This window comes from Podarcis melisellensis, assembly GCF_964234715.1.
Source record: "Podarcis melisellensis genome assembly, chromosome: 4".
Taxonomy (NCBI): Eukaryota; Metazoa; Chordata; class Lepidosauria; order Squamata; family Lacertidae; genus Podarcis; species Podarcis melisellensis.
In genome coordinates this window covers 84,788,871-84,808,189 of record NC_138531.1, presented here as the reverse complement: position 1 = coordinate 84,808,189, position 19,319 = coordinate 84,788,871, and the positions used below count along the sequence as shown (strand labels likewise).

Sequence of the window (19,319 nt, the reverse complement as noted above, 5' to 3'; positions counted from 1 at the left end):
CGTCCCCTTCTCCTTGTGCCCTCCATCTTTCCCAACATCAGGGTCTTTTCCAGGGAGTCTTCTCTTCTCATGAGGTGGCCAAAGTATTGGAGCCTCAGCTTCAGGATCTGTCCTTCCAGTGAGCACTCAGGGCTGATTTCCTTCAGAATGGAAAGGTTTGATCTTCTTGCAGTCCATGGGACTCTCAAGAGTCTCCTCCAGCACCATAATTCAAAAAAAAAAAAAAGCAATTTTATGTGATTGTATGTGATTATGGTGCTGGAGGAGACTCTTGAGAGTCCCATGGACTGCAAGAAGAACAAACCGATCCATTCTTAAGGAAATCAGCCCTGAGTGCTCACTGGAAGGACAGATCGTGAAGCTGAGGCTCCAATACTTTGGCCACCTCATGAGAAGAGAAGACTCCCTGGAAAAGACCCTGATGTTGGGAAAGATGGAGGGCACAAGGAGAAGGGGACAACAGAGGATGAGATGGTTGGAGAGTGTCTTCGAAGCTACAAACATGAGTTTGACCAAACTGCGGGAGGCAGTGGAAGACAGAAGTGCCTGGCATGCTCTCGTCCATGGGGTCACGAAGAGTCGGACACGACTAAACGACTAAACAACAAATTTGTGATTGCATCTAGCTTCTTTAGAGCCATAATTTGCACATGTGTAGTTGTGCACAGTGCACATTCATAAAACACTGCCACAACACAATTACTTGATGGGATTGAATGTAGGATTCTGTCAAGGGCATGTGGTGCTTTACCAGTGTACTGGTGTTGCATCAATGTTGTGGGCCACCTGCATGCTACATGTTGGTGCATAGTGAGAACATGCTGACCATTTCAGCCCCCTGCCTCCTCCTGTTGCCCAATACTGAGAGTGAAGCATTGGTTTGGCTTTGTGTTACATCCAAATCAGAGCTTGTGGTTTGCCTTGCTCCAAATAAACAATGAGCATTAACCAAGGTTTGTTCTGGGCTTACTGCTTGTGGTTTGTTTGGAAGAGAAAACAGCATAACTGAGGCTAAACAGATGTTAAGGCAAGCCATGGTTTAGCTAGGGGATGCGGGTGGTGCTGTGGGTTAAACCACAGAGCCTAGGACTTGCCGATCAGAAGGTCGGCGGTTCGAATCCTCGTGATGGGGTGAGCTCCCATTGCTCAGTCCCTGCTCCTGCCAACCTAGCAGTTCGAAAGCACGTCAAAGTGCAAGTAGATAAATAGGTACCGCTCCGGCGGGGAGGTAAACAGTGTTTCCGTGCTCCGCTCTGGTTCGCCAGAAGTGGCTTAGTCATGCTGGCCACATGACCCGGAAGCTGTAGGCCAGCTCTCTCGGCCAATAAAGCGAGATGAGTGCCACAACCCCAGAGTTGGTCACGACTGGACCTAATGGTCAGGGGTCCCTTTACCTTTACCTTACTAGAGAGGCAGCTTGAAAATGATTTGACTTAGTATTACATGCAAACAAAGTTACTATACATTACTAGTTAAATTGGAGGAGTGAGATGCAAAGCAGAATAAATCCATATAACAAATGACTGGACAGAACCAGGACATTTTTTCTGCCTGCAAGTTATACAGATGCTGAGGAGGTGCTGTTTTTGCTGCTGCTGCTGGATCTAGACAAATATACCTTATTACTAGGGGCTACCTCCCCTGTTCGCTCCCCTTGCCATTCCCTTTGCCAACCCCCCTTCCCCAACACGTGGCCAATCCATCCTCTCTTTATACCTTAACCCACCTGCCTATCCCCTCACAGGCTATCCCACCCCCTTTTAAAGGAGTTTGGGAGGCACTTCAGAGAGAAGCTTGCCAAACTGCTCTCTGAAGCATCTCCCCCTTCACTTGTCTCAGCAGCAATATTCAATGGAGTGGGGGCACTTCAGAGAGCAGTTTGTGGCAGTCATGGGGGGCGGGGCTGAAAGGGAGAAAGAAGCTCCTTTCTCTCCTTTGTCCCCCCTCCACCTGCTGCCACAGCTGCACAGAGAGAGAAGAAAGCCTGAATTTTAGCAGAGTTTTTTTCTCTGCTTCTCACAGCAGCATCCATGCCCAGCAGCAACTCTCTCATCATCACTTTATTGTATGGTGGGGGAGCTAGAAAGTGCCTTCCCAACTGGCAGAACCTTCCTCCTTCAGTCACGGGTGTAATGCTTCATTATAGCGTTCATGTATAAAATCAATTGTATGTAAGCCCAGACTTTATGGCCAAATAATGGATCTTACCTAGAATATCAATGTGATCTGTAGACCTTCATATGCTGTATTTTACATGCATATGCCCTATTCAAATATTTTACCTACCCATGGAACATCTAGTGGCATTGCATGTCTGACAGGTTTCTTAGGTGCAAGGAGGGGTGCAAAGCGGGTCTATGTCTCCATGTGTTTTGTAACTGGGACAGAACAAATGAATGTACTCCCTTGGTTTATTCACAAACAGTATATCCATCAGTTTGCTTGTTGGTCTCCTTTTTCTTTTCATTTTTGGCTTATTTGTAATGACTTATGGTTATATACAGATAAAGACTAACTGACTGTATTCCTAATAAAATGTAGTACATGGCCTCTTCACAGAAACAAGTGGCACATAGTTTTGAACTTTGATGATATTCATATTCACAGCTGGCAGAATGAATGGGTTTTTCACTGTGACAGAGAGGTTCGCTTTTAGTTTGCTTAAGTTAAAATTGCATAAGCTAGCATGTCTCCTGTGATTTGTATTCAAGCTTTTAAGACCTAATTCCCTTGAAAAATATGCTGATGCAGTTCCTTGACATAGTATAAAGCCTGCACATTTTACTTCTGATACTTAGTAAAAACCTCATCTTGCAAATCACTGCCATAAATTATAGTTTGGACATGCACAAGACTAGAATGCATATTGGAAGGATACTGAGACAATCTATGTTCTCATAATATTCACTATCCTGACAAAGAGTGCCATTATTGTAGTTACGAATCTTTAGTACTGTCTCATGCTAACAGATCCTTAGTCAAGTTCTCAATGATATAAGTAAATAAATGATAAAAAATGTAAATGACATTTGGTGTAAGCACTGAGGAAGCTTATGCAGTTTAATTTTTCATACTTAAAAACACATTTCATGCCAGGCTTACAGAAAGAATCCCAGTTTCCTTTTTTTAAACATTTGTAAAATGTTGGATTTCATGTAACCCTCGATTTAAATACTTAACTTAATACAAACATTAAATCTAACTAAGCACCAGGAAGCTTCCCAAAATACAAACAATTCATTTTCAGGAGTGTCAAATTACAAGAGACAAAGGATTTTAAAATTAGGGCTTAAGTCTTTAGCATTCTTTTCTGGAAGGATGTTGACTGAAGGTTTCCTTCCATGTAACATTATTTGTACTGCAAATTAGGGATCTGATCCAGCCAGTTTCTTCCACGCTCCCTCAGATATGGTTCTCTCATGGTAGAACTGCTGACAAGGAAAGCTGGTTAGCAACACTCGTGTCAACTTGCCAAATTAGCGAGCAACTGGTGTCTTGAACGTGTTTTCCATTGGCAATGAAAGTAGCCAGAAGGAAGTACTGCAGCCTCTTAGCTGACATGGCCAGTATGATTAAGCCATTTGTCAGCTGGCACAAGAGCTGAAGGTGTTCTGCTTTCACCTTGGCCTAAAATCCTCAGAATCTTCTACGGATCCTCAGACCTTGTTGTCCACCAGCTGCTTTGCCTCACCCTGCACTCTCTACACTCATTTGCCATGTGCTGCCTGTCTTCAGGGTTAACTACCTTGAGTGTGCTTTCAAGCTGCCAGCCCTGACATAGAGCAGTGCACTATTGCTTCTTATCGAACCTTCCTCTCGCTGCATAAGTTGAGGTTTCCAATATGGACCTACCCATAATTTTGTCCAGTACAGATGTATCCTTAACACTAAGTACTGTGCTAGCATATACCACAGCACCACATAGCTAGCTAGATAGATAGATAGATATAGATGGGTGGCGCTGTGGTCTAAACCAATGAACCTCTTGGGTTTGCCGATCAAAAGTAGGCAGCTCAAATCCATGCAGCGGAGTGACCTCCCGTTGCTCTGTCCCAGCTCCTGCCAACCTAGCCATTCAAAAGCATACCAGTGCGAGAAGATAAATAGGTACCGCTGCAATGGGAAGGTAAACGTGCGCTCTGGCTTCCGTCATGGTGTCCCGTTGCAGGAGAAGCAGTTTAGTCATGCTGGCCACATGACCCGGGAAGCTGTCTGCGGACAAACACCGGCTCCCTTGGCCTGGAAGCAGAGATGAGCACCCAACCCCATAGTTGAATTCTGGACTTAACTGTCCAGGGGTCCTTGACCTATACTTATTAGTAAGCACAGCAGTTACAGTCATAGAATTGTAGAGTTGGAAGGGATCCCCAGAGCATCTACTCCCACCCCCGCAATGCAGGAAACTCAGCTAAAGCATCCTCGACAGATTGACATCCAAGCTCAGCTTAATGACAGAGACTCCACCACCTCCCGAGGGAGTCCATTCCACTGTCTGTACTGTCAGAAAGTTATTCTTTCAGACGCTGGAAGCCAGTAAAGTACAGATGAAGCAAAATATCATTTGACACCTCAGCCTGCTCCAGCAAAAGGCTAGGAGAAGAACATGTTGTTTATATGTACCTCCCCAAAGAGTCTTTCTTGCAGTTAAGTAGAGGCAGGAAATCATTGCATTGGAAAATAGGCTCCATTTTACATTCATCAAAAGTGGACCATGTGACTGAAAATAGGTTTTCTGGGTTTGGATTGAATCAGGGTCATCTTTCATGAGTTTTTTTGCTAGTGTTTATTCAGGACATATAACACAATTTTTAGATGCTGCTACCTATTTTGAAAACTGTCTGTTGCCATTAACATGGTAAAAATAGTATATTTTCAAGCGAGGTGATAAGATCTGAGGAAATAACATTTCTGTCACATATATTATACAGTAACTAAATATGGTAGGTGGCAGTAGAGTACTTGCCTTTTTATTTTCCTATTGATGGGGAGGTGAAAATGTAGAAGAAGGTTTATTGGCTGATTTTATAAGAAAAAAATAATCAAGTCATTAAAGATTTTGTACTTTAGTACAAAAGTCTGCCACAGAGTTTTGAAGAGATAATTCTGCAGAAGCTGTACAAAACTCATTTTTGTCACTTATCTTTGAATTTAATGTATGTTTACATTCTGTGACTTCTTAAAACTGTTGAATAGATTTGCTTAAATAAACAAATGGTTTAGCCATATTTAATATAGAGTAGGGAAAATCTGTAGCTAAACTACATTGCAGACAAAACAGTATCAATTTTTTTATATACATAAAAATTAACTTAAACATATGCATGTAGTTACTAAAAATTAAAGCAACTTTTAGTTCATATATTATTTTCCAGTTCAGATTTTATCCTTTAAATTGCACATTTCTTGTGAAAATCAACCCTTTCTTTATTCATGTGTATAGAGAGCCTTTCCTATCAACCTTTGCATCTAGTGACTTCGTTCATTAATGGATGGGAAAGAACAGGGGTCAGCAAACTTTTTCAGCAGGGGGCTGGTCCACTGTCCCTCAGACCTTGTGGGGGGCCAGACTATATTTTTTTGGGGGGGGGAATGAACAAATTCCTATGCCCCACAAAATAACCCAGAGCTTCATTTTAAATAAAAGGACACATTCTACTCATGTAAAAACATGCTGATTCCCGGACTATCTGTGGGCCAGATTCAGAAGGCTATTGGGCCGGATCTGGCCCCTGGGACTTAGTTTGCCTGCCCATGAACTAGAATGTAAGGTAGAATTATTTAACTCAGGTGGGTTCCTATAACTGTTAGGACTGCCACATAGTATTATGAAGTTCCGGATGAGAGAGGATTTTCAGCCCTAACATTTCATTGTGCCATGGAAAAGGCTGTACTTTTCTTAAGAAGAAATAGTGTACAAGCACCTCCTCAATTTCTGGCCTTTCTAACCCCAAGTTTGCTTTCCAGGCTTCCAGCTTGCCCTTTGCATTCTCACTTGAACTCCACAGCACTTTTTCTGCTAGTACTTAGATTGTTGTTTAGATTGCAAGAACTTCAGTCACAAGCTAAGATTTTTTTTATATACAAAGGTGGTTTCTTTGCTTGTTTGAGGGTTCTTTTCTTTAGAAACAGAGTGCATTATTGGTTCATAGTGGTTTAGAGTGTTTTCCCCTCTTTCAGTTTTCCAGAAACAAGCATTAAAGTAACCAGTGTGTAACTTCCAGGATTCACCCTGAGCTTTTTTTAAAAAAATGGTGTTATGTTCTGTGAGCTATGTGCGTGAGAAACTTTTTTCTGTTTTGGCCTCTGAAAGAAACAATTACTAGTCTTCACCTTCATTTTGCTCCTCTTAAGAGACCAGATAAAGATTAGTTCGGCTAATATGAGTGCAATAAAATATGCTCATTTGATAGGATTTTTTTTTTGTAATCCTATATATGTTGGGAGGAATAGGAGGGGGCATCTAATTACTGTATTTTCCCTTGTATAACAATATATCCCCCCCCCCAATTTTTAAAGTTTAAAATTGGTCGTCTTCTTATACACGGAATGTTTAAAATGTTTATTTCTTAATTTTGGGCTCAAAAATTAGGGGTTATCTTATACACTAGGGTGTTTTATACATGGAAAAAATACGGTATATGGCTTAGTATAAATCTGTTTTATCTAGTAGCAGAAATATTGCTTCTGCTCAGAAAAAGCAAGGTTGCATTTTGGATTTTCAAGGGAACAAAACATTCCCAATAAGTTAAGTGATGCATTTCCATCAAAATTCAAAATCTTTTGTATCTAGTTTGAGAATGGAAATGTTAAAAAAAAATCCCCATTTGTGTCTATGTTCTTTTTAAAGCTTGAATTTGTTTTCTTCAATGTTTAGCAAATTAATCGATAGCAACAATTATAAAAGTTAAAATAATACTTCCACAGACTACCAACTAGTGAGGCTTCATGTTCTAGCAAGTCTGATAAATTATTTTAATTTGCTTTCACTGAACCAAACAACAGTACATAATTTATCAGACAAACAAAGAAAATGAAACAGTGCATCATCACACATTTTTCAAGATTAGAAAATCAATCAAAAATGCACTGGTGGACTTTAAGTGGATAATTCTGACTATTTAACAACTAAATAGTTTGTCCTAGAGAAAGATTAATGTTTATTTATTTCAAAAGTTCTGTGTGGCCAAGCAAAACAGGAACTACACTGTGGTTTTAAAATCTTAGAATAAACAACGATTTTAAATAACATGTAAACAGAAAATAAACATGCCGCTATTTTATTGATATTGAATTTAAAATTGTTTCATTTCTTCTTGGGAGCTACCCTGACAGCTCTGTTACAGGGCAGCCTGTAAATATTGATAAGATAAATAAATGTCAGTATGGGCAATGCTACTGCATTGCTGTGAGAAAAATGCATAACAATTCATAGATATTTTATTGTTCCAACAAGGGTGAAGTAAAATGAAACTATCCCACTTAAACCTTAAAAAATCCCAATTGAACTTTTTTAAAAGATAAATAATACTGATTTCTTGCTAAGATTAAAACTAATAAATGCAGCTTATTTTTTTAAATATTCCTTGTTGGAAAGATTCCCCCCACCACCACCAGAGCCTCTAGCGAGGCTTATTGCAAGACAGGCGCATGAGGGGTGTGCATGGCATTCTTACAGCCGCCTCTCTCTATAGGCCCAAACAAATGCCAGCATCTTTGCCTCAATAGTGATAGCAGCAAGACCAGGGGTCAGCAAACTTTTTCTGCGAGGGGCCGGTTCACTGTCTCTCAGAACTTCTGGCGGGCTGGACCACATGTGCGCGCATGCGCACACTCCTTCAGAGACAGAGCGGCTGAGATACCTCTACTCACCATGTTCAGATGGAGCAGGCTGGGCTGGGGAGGGGGCGTCCTGCCGGCGCTGGGTCTCAGCTTGTGGGGAGCGGCTGCAGTCTCCCCGCCTGGAAGGGCCCCTACCCCAGGGTGTCCATGACCGTGCTGCTGATGTTCCACTGCCAAGCAGCACAGAAGAGTCCCCCTCCTCTTCCTCCTCCTCCCTCCTCGCAGGCCCTCTGCTCCCGCTTCTTCCCGCCCCTTCGCTTCTCTTCCTCCCTTCTCTGAGCTAGATGTCAACAAGGCGCCCTGCCCTGCGCCTCACCCTGATTGGCGCAGCGAGTCTCGGGAAGGGTCGCCATTGGCAGCCAGCTCGCATGAAACCGGCCAGTGGAAGGGAGGCCTGAGGCTGCTAAGGCTTCGGATTGGCCAGTGTTGCAGAAGTCTGAGCAACCTCAGAGCATGCTGGGAGATTAAGTCCCGAGGGGGGGGGACGCAAAAAAAATGGTGCCCAGGAAAAATATGGTGATTGCACCGATCCAAACGGTGGTTGCAGAACCGTTCATAGGCTGGATCCAGAGGGCAATTGGGCCGGATCCATCCTGCGGACCATAGTTTGCCGACCCCTGAGCAAGACAGTGTATGCTTCCTTCCTTCTCCTACCATATCACAAGAACTTCAGTAATATGTGATCCAATCCTGCACATATTTATGATTGCTACAGTTGCATTGCCATCATGAATATACATGCATAACTGGTTAGGGTACTGCAGCCTTGAGTCGGTTTTGAAGTGCTTGATTCCACCCCAGCCTCCAGACGACAATTCTGTTTATTTGACTTACCTTACTAGAGAATTAAGTGTTCACACACTGTCATATTATCTTTTTATCTCACAGGTAATTTCACAGCTTCGGATCTTGAGCAGGTCTGTAACTGCTGGCTGCAAATTTGACAGGGAAATCTGGTCTAATGAGCTTTCTCCAGTCCTCAATCTATGGAAGAAGCTTAATCAGGTAAGAGGGTCATTTGTTGGTAAAGTTTTCAGTGTTACTTTCAATAGAACAGTCTAGGTAAAATGTCAATATAATTCATTTGAAAGATGGGCATTCCACAGAAAGGGAATTCCAGTACAACATGGATTTCAGATAATATTTTGTTGGAACCAAAGACTCCTTTCAACTGATGCATTTTTTTTTTCTATAAGAGAAAAGAATGTGGCTGCAGGTTGTAGTAAGGTAGACCTATTTCTGGTACAAGTTTTTCAAGAGACAAGTAATATCACCTCACAGGTGGTGAGCGTATCTCCGGAAGTAGCACTGCTCAATATAATTGGCTAAGGACTAGATTTTTTAAAAAAGTTTATTTTCTGTATGGGTCGATTCTATTTTCTGTACCATTGTGGCATATTCAAAGGATCTGCGGTTCCTTGTTAAATTTTGACTAAAATAAATTCTGCACTATATACTAGTTTATGTAAATTTGTTTTGATTTTCATCATCTGTTTGAATACTACATGTATTCTTTGTATATTGTTTTAAAAATGGGTACAATAGTGAGTGAGAATGGAGTGAGAATGGCTGAGAAATCTGTACATTTAGGAGACAATAATGACTATGGCAGAAGCCTAAAGGAAACATGTTAGTTTTATACTGCTGACATGAAGTTACTTCCAAAGCCAAAATTTGAATTATGTCACTTTCAGTATCAACCTTAAGTCATTGCTGTGAATGGGAAATATAAATTTAAACAAATAAGCAATGAATTGGATGAAGCCAATAGCATCATTGTGTGGAAATGCTGTCATGAGTATTGGCCAGCACATAAAGGATTCCACTTGAATCCAGCTTTTAGCACACCTTTGTAGATGGTCCTCCTTCCCCTTTGCGCATTTAGTAAATGCATATGAGTAACACCTGAAAAGAATTTTTGTGGCGCTCCCTTTCTTAAGCCAGCATTGCAGCTTTTATCTGTTGTAGCCAAATATCTCAGTTGTGAGTTGATGCGCTGGGCTTGGACATTTTCAATCATTGCTTGGAAATCATCCAGCTTGACTGTTGGAACTGTCAAAACCGACTTTGAAAACCATTAGTTGGGGGATATGTATGCAGATCTGCTCAAGTAAGGACCATAATTATTATCTTCCTGGTTCAGTTAGTAGAAACTGCCAACCAAAAATTATACTTTCATACCTGAAAAACTATGAATATTTTTTAATATAGATGCCTCTTTCCAAATTCCTTTGGATGAATCACTTCCCATTTTTAATCTACATAATTACTCACTGCATTTTATATTTTATTAAAATCAATATGATTAACTATAGACACATTTCTTTCTGATGGTCATTTTGAATTAAAAATTACTCAGTTAAGAATACTAATCAGCATTAAGTGCAGTTTGTTCCCCTCAAAATTATAATTAATTTTGAAATACTTTAATTTTTAAGTGAGGAAACATTGCAGACTTGAAGTAATTTTAATAGTTCTCTTTAGTATACATTAATGTATATTTAAAATATATTTCACTATGAAAATTATGAAAACTTGACATCTCTCCACAGCTTACTAAACTACAGAATTTTTTTTACTAAACATTATAATGAACAGTTCTGCAAAGCGTAGCCATTTTTTAAAAAAATATTATAATAATAATGATGATGCATATGTTTGTAATGCTTGGGGTGTAGTTCTGTAGTCAATAAACTAAATTACTTTCATTGCACTGCACTAAAGTGGAACCACTTATCATTTCAAAGTTTCTCTAAAATTATTATTTCCCTGTTTTGAGCAGGAGATACCCAAACTGATGTAGCCCCACAAAAGTAATTTGCATGATACTGTTACTAGGCGTCTCTGCAACAGTTTGTGAGGATTTTTCAAGGGTCCACAAATTTAGTCACCATAGCAACTAAAAAAAACCCCCGACAACTTTTCTGTCTGGATTTTCACTGTTTAAAATATGGCAGTCCTGGAGTTGGTGCTGATCACAGAAAAATGACTTGACCACTAAGGCTTCTATCCTATTGTAGTTTGTAGTCAGTGAAGACACATTGTGGCAGTCTCAGATCATCTGTGCTATTTTCAAGAAAAGTTCGTGAATAGGATAATTTTGAAACCAGACACGGAATGCAAAAGTGTTGCGAAGTTTGTGTATTTGTGTCTATGTAGCAAATTCCTATCACTAGAAATGAGTATAGTTTTCCCTCAGGTTACGAACACTGCGAGTTACTTCCGGGTTTTGGCGCATGCACAGAAGCACAAAACAACATCACACACATGCGCAGAAGAGTCTAAACACGTCACGGGTGTGCGCAGACGCGGTACTTCAGGCTGGGAACGCTGTGGCTTGCGAATGCGCCTCCCGCATGGCTCATGTTCGCAACCCGAGATATGACTGTACATGATAACTTAATCTGGACTCGATCTTATATTCACCACATGGATTATTATTATTACTATTAATATTATAATTTCTATACAATTTCTAATTAATTACATTTCTATACAGTTCTTCATCCAAAGATCACAGGGCAGTTTACAATATAAAAAAACAAAATGCATACCATAATAACAAATAAAAACAATAACCTATAAAAAGGTAAAGGTACCCCTGCCCATACAGGCCAGTCTTGCCAGACTCTAGGGTTGTGCGCTCATCTCACTCTATAGGCTGGGAGCCAGCGCTGTCCGCAGACACTTCCGGGTCACGTGGCCAGCGTGACAAGCTGCATCTGGCGAGCCAGCGCAGCACACAGAACGCCGTTTACCTTCCCGCTGGTAAGCGGCCCCTATTTATCTACTTTCACCCGGGGGTGCTTTCGAACTGCTAGGTTGGCAAGCGCTGGGCCCGAACGACGGGAGCGCACCCCGCCGCGGGGATTTGAAACCTATACATAGTTTAAAGGCCATAGATCATTGAATTAGCCGAAGGCCTGGCGGAACAATATTTTTGCCTGGCACCTAAATATATGTAATAATTGGCATCACCATGATGAATTTCCCACCCCATGACCTTAACATCTAGTAGGACCCACTGTGTGAGCCATTGTGTAGTGATTTTTTTTTCCACTAGTAGTTATCAGTGACATGGATTGGTGGTGAAGAAACTCACTATATAAATGTGGGAACAGCGCAGCTGACAACAAGAATAATGTGGTGTGCTAACGTTGTCAAAATAAATTCTGGCGGAGCTTTCCTATTTATTTTCCTTTCTTTTGACAATGGTGACTGGAAAGAGAGTGGTAAATGAAGCCCATGAAAAGCCACCTAAATCAGTTGCAGCCGTCAGGCCATTTTCTGGAGCAACTTCTTGGTAAAAACTGACAGGTGATGAAAGTATTGTCACTGCTGCACCATATAGTAAATGTGATTGATAACTTTTTTCTACATATTGAATTAAAATTCTAAATAAGTCAGCCACTGTACTCTTATGAAATTTAGTCCAGCACACTTTTACGCATATAGCAAGAATTAGTCCATTGTGAAATAGTTCGGTATGTTCAATTGTAACTTTCTTTCCACAAATATATATATATATATATATATATATATATATATATATATATATGCAAATTAGGCTACATTAAAACAATAGATAGGTAAAATCATATATATGTAATCTGTTTCTAATGAAAATCTGAGAAGAGCTTGCTTTAATGTAACTTTTTGCCATATACATAAATGTTTTGGTCCTCCATGGTTTGTGAGTCAAACAAAGAAATCTCTGAACATACTTTCCCATGGTTTTATTAATTAAATAAAATGTAGTTTTATAAAATTTTAAAATAAGTGCTGAGTGCTTGCCAGTTGTCTCAGTGCCATCACAAGCATTGGCCAGAAAGCTGGAAGAGAGGCACACACTCACTTGCTTGTGTAAATAGCTTTTTTAAAACACACGTCAGGTTGGCATATCATCAGAACCAACTCAAAACCAGCTGATAAAAATGACTGATCTTATTGTACAATTATGAAAAAAGAAAATGTAATGCTGTAAATGTATAATTTATGTAAAGACTTTTAGCCTGTGTAGCTTTTTTCCATTACATATAATATGATTTCAAAGCTTGATTTTGGGGGAAATCAGGAAACAGAAAATTGTATCTGAAGTAATCTTCTGCTAATGGCTTTAGCTGAGCAATTTGCAGAGTTCTGGGGATTTAAGAACATTGATTATTGAAGAGGAAGCACTAATTAGCTGCATTTAAACTACGGCATCAGATGTTTCCCCAAAATACGAGTTTCAGGTTCATCATGTATAATTCACTTGTTAGAGTCTATTTAAAACATTGTTTACTTCCTGGTGTGTGTGTGTGTGTGTGTGTGTGTGTGTGTGTAGCCTTTTAGCTAGGAATAAAACAGAATTTCATAATTGACCTGTCTCAGAAAACAAACAACGTCTGCTCATAATGCACAGGAGTATTATTCAGTGACCATTTGCTGCTAGTGCATTCTAGATGAAGCGTTTGGACAAGATGCAAGGCATGACACATAAAACATGTTATGGTAATCAAGGCTTGAGGTTACCAACGCATGCACTTCTGTGCTCAGGCTGTCACGTTACAAGAATGGTTACAGATGGTGTACCATCCAAAGCTGGCAAAAAGCACTCTTGGCCACGTGGGTCACATTGGACGCCGCTCACAGAGATGTGCCAAGGAGTACCCTCACAATGTGTACCTGCTTCTTTAGAGAGAGTGCCACCCCCTCCAGAACCAGCAGTCCTGTGTTCTCCTGGACACAGGAACAACCCACCCACACATTCTCCATCTTTCCAGGATTCAAGCTCAGTTTACTGACCCCCATCCAGTCCAGCAATGCATCCAGGCACCAGACCAAGGCTTGTACAGGTTCTCCTGACTCCAGTGTAATGGAGAAATAGAATTTAGTATCACTGATGATACCCTGTTCCAAACCGCTAGTGACGAGTCCCAACAGCTTCATATATATGTTGAATAGCATTAGGGACAAAATAATACCCTGTGTCACCCCACTGAATAACATTTTTTCCCCTTTTAGAATTCAAATCTGATTCATCAGAAGGTGTCCCCTCCTTCTGAGCGTCAAGGATCTCCAATCCTTTCATTCATTATTCTTGAACAGTTCAATGCCATTCGCTTAGTTCAGAGTATTCATCTGTCTCTGGCTGCTCTCAGTAAAGTCATCAGAGGAACCTCGCTGTTGAGTTCAGAAGTACAACAACTAGCAAGTGCTTTGCTAAACCAAAAGGTAAGGTCTTCTTTTAAATTCTCGTTGTACATAATACATCTTTATTCTGTAAATATGGCAAGCTTGAACCAAAGCCAGCCAACTAATTTAGATAAGTGAAAGTTTTAATCTTCAGTTAGGTTCTTGTGTGACTCACAAAGCTCAGCAATGCCTGCAATTATTATCTTCTTCTTTCAGTGCCCCGTAACATGGCAGAGCAAATGGGAAGGCCCAGAAGATCCTTTGCAATATCTCAGAGCTGTTGTAGCACGAGCACATGCTATCCAGGTACAATTTAATATTTCTCTAAGATTCAGAATTTTAATAATAAAAAGTAAAGTTCACGTGTGTTCTATTTATATTTCATATTCATACCTACCTTTCTTTTATTAAAGGCAATCTCTAGGTTGCTTGTATTGGAGTGTTCCACAAATACAGTTTTGTCTACATAACACTTTCACATATAGCAAGGCGGGGGAGCGGAAGATGTGGAACCTATTTCATAGAACTGACTAGAATCATAGACTTGTAGAGTTTATACCTTGTAGCATAAATTCCCACTTCACTTGCTTTTTAAAAAAACAGCAACATGTCATTAAATTCATATAACACTTGATTGTAAAAAACCTCAAAGTGGTTTACAAAAATAATAGAACAATAAAATTATCAATACAAACTGTTAACAACAGTTGGGCGTTTAAAACACCCAAATTATAATTAAAATCAGTGATACTTTTTTTAAAAAAACACCCAGATTAAAATATATGTTCTACACATCTGTAGAACATAAAAAATTGAGCGTGTGCCAAAAAAGCAGGTCCCTGCCTGCAGGAAGTTCCAAATTGTAGGTGCTGCCACACCAAAAGATCTATTTCTTTGAAATGTGGAACAAGTATTATTTGGCATTTGTAACAGTGTCAGTTCCACAAATCATCAAGTCAAGGTAGACGGGTTGCAAGTCGTTCAGGGCTTTATATGCTAATAATAACACCTGGTAGCAAATTGGCAACCAGTGCAGGTCTCTGAACACAGGCGTTGACAGGGTCTCACTCCTGCCAGCAACCAGGCTGCAATATTCTACACTAATTGCAGCTTCCAGGTCAAGCCCAAGCGAAGCCTCATATAGAACACATTGCAGTACAGTAGTACCTCCGTTTACATAACCCTCTGGTGACGTAAACTTCAGGATGCAAAAGCAGCAAACCCGGAAGTATTTGACCGGGTTTCTCTGCACGTGCATGCGCAGAAGCGGTCCTCAGATTGCAGAAACCTTGGGATTTGACCGGACCTCCAGAACGGATCCCATCTGCAACTGGAGGTACCACTGTAATCTGGTCTTGAAGTAGTATGAACCCCTGTGACTAAAGGTTTCCAAGCTTTTACATGGATATATTGTCCTTGCATCCATAGTTTCAGGAATGGTGTTGGGGTTGTGTTGCGTGTTTGTGCCTGGAGTCCCGTAATGGTTCTGTGATTTAAGTTTACACTACACAAAGCCAGAATGATATAGTCCCATGCCCTGTCCTATGAGCTCCCTCTCCCTCTCAGGAGTTGATGGTTTGCTGGTGGTGTGCTGTCACTAGGATTGGGAGTTACTCATATTTCACCATGGTAACACAAGCAGAACACAAAGACGTGGCTTTTTGCTCTCCACTAAGTTCATATGGCTTACTCTACTTCAAAAGCTGGCATGATGTTATAAGGATAAGAAGAAAAGGATTTGGCAGGTGTCCATTTTTCAGTGGGCTCTAGGACACCAGCGTGTGGGGTTGTGTTCTGGTTGCTTGAGGCAGGAAAAAATCATTTAAAGGTAATTTAATTTGAAAAAGTAACTCATGTCTGTCCCATTAAACTTTAATTAGTTTAATGTAAATGCCCAGTGCACTTCCTTCTTTAAAAGTCTCACCACGGCAGAGGATTTCGCGCAGCAGCTAAGAAGGGCAGGAGAGGCAGCATCTTCCCAAAAAGGAGTCCTGGAGCATGCGGTTTGTAAATCAAAAAAAAAGGTTTATTTACAAAACACCAAAAAACAATCCTGGCGACGAACCACACATCTCAGCAAAACACACACCCAAAAGGGAGAAGGGGGAGAACAAACAAGCAGGGGGACTATTTATACAGACTCATGTTCCTGGAAGCCTAATGACCTCCAGCTGCTCAGTGATTAGAGCGTTTCTGCTACTCTTTTAACCCTTTGATAGCAACACCCCCTCTCGCTCGTAACACTGAGCTGTACCAACCTTAATACAAATTTAAACCTGAACAGAAACATTTATGAGATTGCGGACTCAAAGCTTTTGTAAAACCGTCTGCGAGATTTTCTTGGCTTGGACAATACTTTAGTTCAATTAAACCTTGTTTTACACTTTGGCATACATTTTGATAACGGATATCCAAGTGTTTTGTATGCGCCTTGAATTGACCTGATTTAGCTAGTTTAATACAAGGTTGATTGTCTTCCCACACTCTGATAGGTAGGGAACATTCTCCAAACAATTCTTGTACCAGTTGCTTATAAAATTCCAGTTCTCTACATATATCTGATAACGCATTGAACTCAGATTCAGTTGAACTTAAAGCTATAAGTGATTGTTTTCTTGATCTCCAACCAATTAGTGCATTTCCAAATTTTATCGCCATTCCTGACACTGATTTTCTATCTGGTCCAGCATCTGCCCAACTGCTGTCGGCCCAACATTCAAGTTGTGTGCTGCCCTCTGCTGATAGTTTTAAGCGAAAGCTTTTGGTAGTTTGGAGATACCTTAAAACTCTTTTTACTCCTTGCCAAGCATGCATTGATGGTTTTTCAGCTTGTCTACACAGCATGTTGACAGCATATGTTATATCGGGCCGAGTCCACTGTGCAATGTGGAGTAGACTGCCTATCGCTGACTGGTAAACCCCGGGATTACAGAACTCTGCCTTTTGCTCAGTTTGAGCATCCTTTGTGTAACTTAACTCCATTGGGATTTTAACACCAGCACAGTTGTTCATTTTAAACCTTTCCAGCAACTGCTGGATTTTAGCTTCTTGGCTAAGCCAATAGTTACCATTTTCATCTTGCTGAATTTTAACTCCTAGATAAACAGATACATTGCCTAGTGATTTTATCTGAAACCTTTCTCCAAGCTTTGTGGCAAATTGTTGTGCAAGTTTATCATCCTTTCCACTGTATAATAAATCGTCAACAAATATCAAAACTGCTTCTTGTTCACATCCCGAGCCTTTTAGATAAAGACACGCATCTGCTGCGCTCTTTCTGAACCCCATGCTCTCTAGAGCATCGTTTAAGCAGGAATTCCAATTACGGGCGGACTGTTTCAACCCATAAATGGATTTGTGTAGGCGCCAGACCTGGTTTGGCTTGTCTCCTTCAAAACCTGGTGGTGGTGTCATATAGACTTCCTCCTGTAAGTCTGCATTTAAATAAGCCACATTGACATCAAAATGAAACAGCTTATTTCCCTTCTTAGCTGAAGAGGCTAGAAGCATTCTTAATGACTCCGATCTTGAAGTAGGGGCATAGATTTGAGAATAGTGAACACCTTTGCGCTGCGAAAACCCTTTTGCAACTAGCCGGGCTTTATATTGCAACTCTTCAGTAGTTGTGGGCTTTAAACGATATACCCATCGACAACCTACAGCTTGTTGCCCTTTCGGAAGCTCTGTACTTGTAAACACACCGAGAGACTTCATTGAAGCCATCTCTTTTTCCATTGCTTCCTGCCACTTTACGGCTTCTGAGCTTGGAAGCTGTTGTACTTCCATATAGCTTTCTGGCTCACACTGTGCCATATTTACGTATACACTTGTCACCTTAAACCGCTCTGGCGGCTTGCCCTTCGTGGCGCGTTTTGACCTGCGCAATTGCTCCTCTTGTGCCCCCTCTGACCATTGGCTGTCAGAATCTGTCTCAGACTTTATGTCTGGACGCGCCCCTAGGGATAAAGACCTCCGTTTAGATACCTCCCTTGGGCTTGGTGTTGCAGGTGACCTGCTTTGCTTTTGCTGTCTGCTAGGCCTACTGACTGGCGAAGTTGGAGCACTCCTAGATTCTGGCTTTTCTACCTTAGGAGAAGAACCTCGTGCCTGATCAGAATCTGCATCTGAACCATGTGCACCATCCCTTTCTGGCTCATCACTCTCTGGACTTTCTTTCTCAGCATGAATGCCTAAATCATCTCTCAAAATGTCAGGGTTAGCGTGTAAGTGAGTCCATCCGGACTGCTCACAAAAATCAGCGCTCCTACTGAGGACCACTCTTGTAGTATCCCCATCTGGGTCCACAAACCTCCAAGATTTGGCATGTGGTTCGTACCCGCAAAAGATGAGTTTCCTAGCCCTTGGACTTCCCTTTTTCCTTAACGCTTTTGGGATAAGTACATAGGCTTGAGATCCAAACACCCGAAAGTAATTAACTTTGGGCTTCTTCCCATATAAAGCAAAATAAGGCGTAGTATCAATTACCGAATTATATACTCGGTTCAGAATATGAGTAGCCGCCTGCCAGGCTTCCGCCCAGTAACTTTGAGGAAGTTTAGCATCAAACAACATAGAGTTTGCCAACTCTTGCAGAACCCTATTTTTACGTTCGGCCACGCCTCCTTCTTGGGGGGAATAAGGTGTAGACAGACGATGCTTAATTCCCTTTTTCTTAAAGAAATTCTGCAACACAGACCCGGTAAATTCTGACCCTCTGTCTGTCTGAAAAGCAAGTACTCTAGTACCGAATTCAAGTTCTACCGCATGAACCCAATTTTTAACTGTTTCTGCAGTATCTGCTTTTGTTTTGAGAGGAAAAAACCATGTAACCTTTGTTTTGTCATCCGAGAGACACAGTGCATACTTCGAACCTCCCATGCTAGCAACAGGCATTGGGCCACACAGGTCCATATGCACAAGTTGGAATACTTTGTCAGATTTCCTATCTGAACTGGGATAGCTGCATCTATGAACCTTCGCACTTTTGCATGCAGTACAATCCAAATACTTAGTACATTTGTTCAATTTGCACCCTTCTGATAATTCAGGTTGCCTTTTAACATACTGAAAATTAATATGCCCCAAACGGCGGTGCCATAAATGAACACAAGAATTATGGGTAGGCGTGTTCACACAACCAGCATGAACCTGTTCAACTTCATCTGGACTTGTCTCAAAATAATATAACCCATTTCTGCATTCCACCTGCAAAAGAGATACGTTATTCTTTGAAATAGTGCAAACCCCATTTTCAAACACAGTTTTAAACCCATTTCTATCAAGTTCTGACACAGACAAAATAC

General features: G+C 40.9%; 1 protein-coding gene across 2 annotated transcripts in view; it reads left to right on the top strand.

The window, feature by feature from the left end:
* Positions 1-19,319, top strand: part of DYNC2H1 (dynein cytoplasmic 2 heavy chain 1) — a 149,696-nt gene that overhangs the window by 108,822 nt on the left and 21,555 nt on the right. For both annotated transcript variants that reach the window (XM_081909489.1, XM_081909490.1), the window contains 3 exons: positions 8,728-8,844; positions 13,846-14,055; positions 14,233-14,322. In XM_081909489.1, coding sequence (XP_081765615.1) covers positions 8,728-8,844; positions 13,846-14,055; positions 14,233-14,322 — 417 coding nt within the window. The remainder of the gene's footprint in view (positions 1-8,727; positions 8,845-13,845; positions 14,056-14,232; positions 14,323-19,319) is intronic.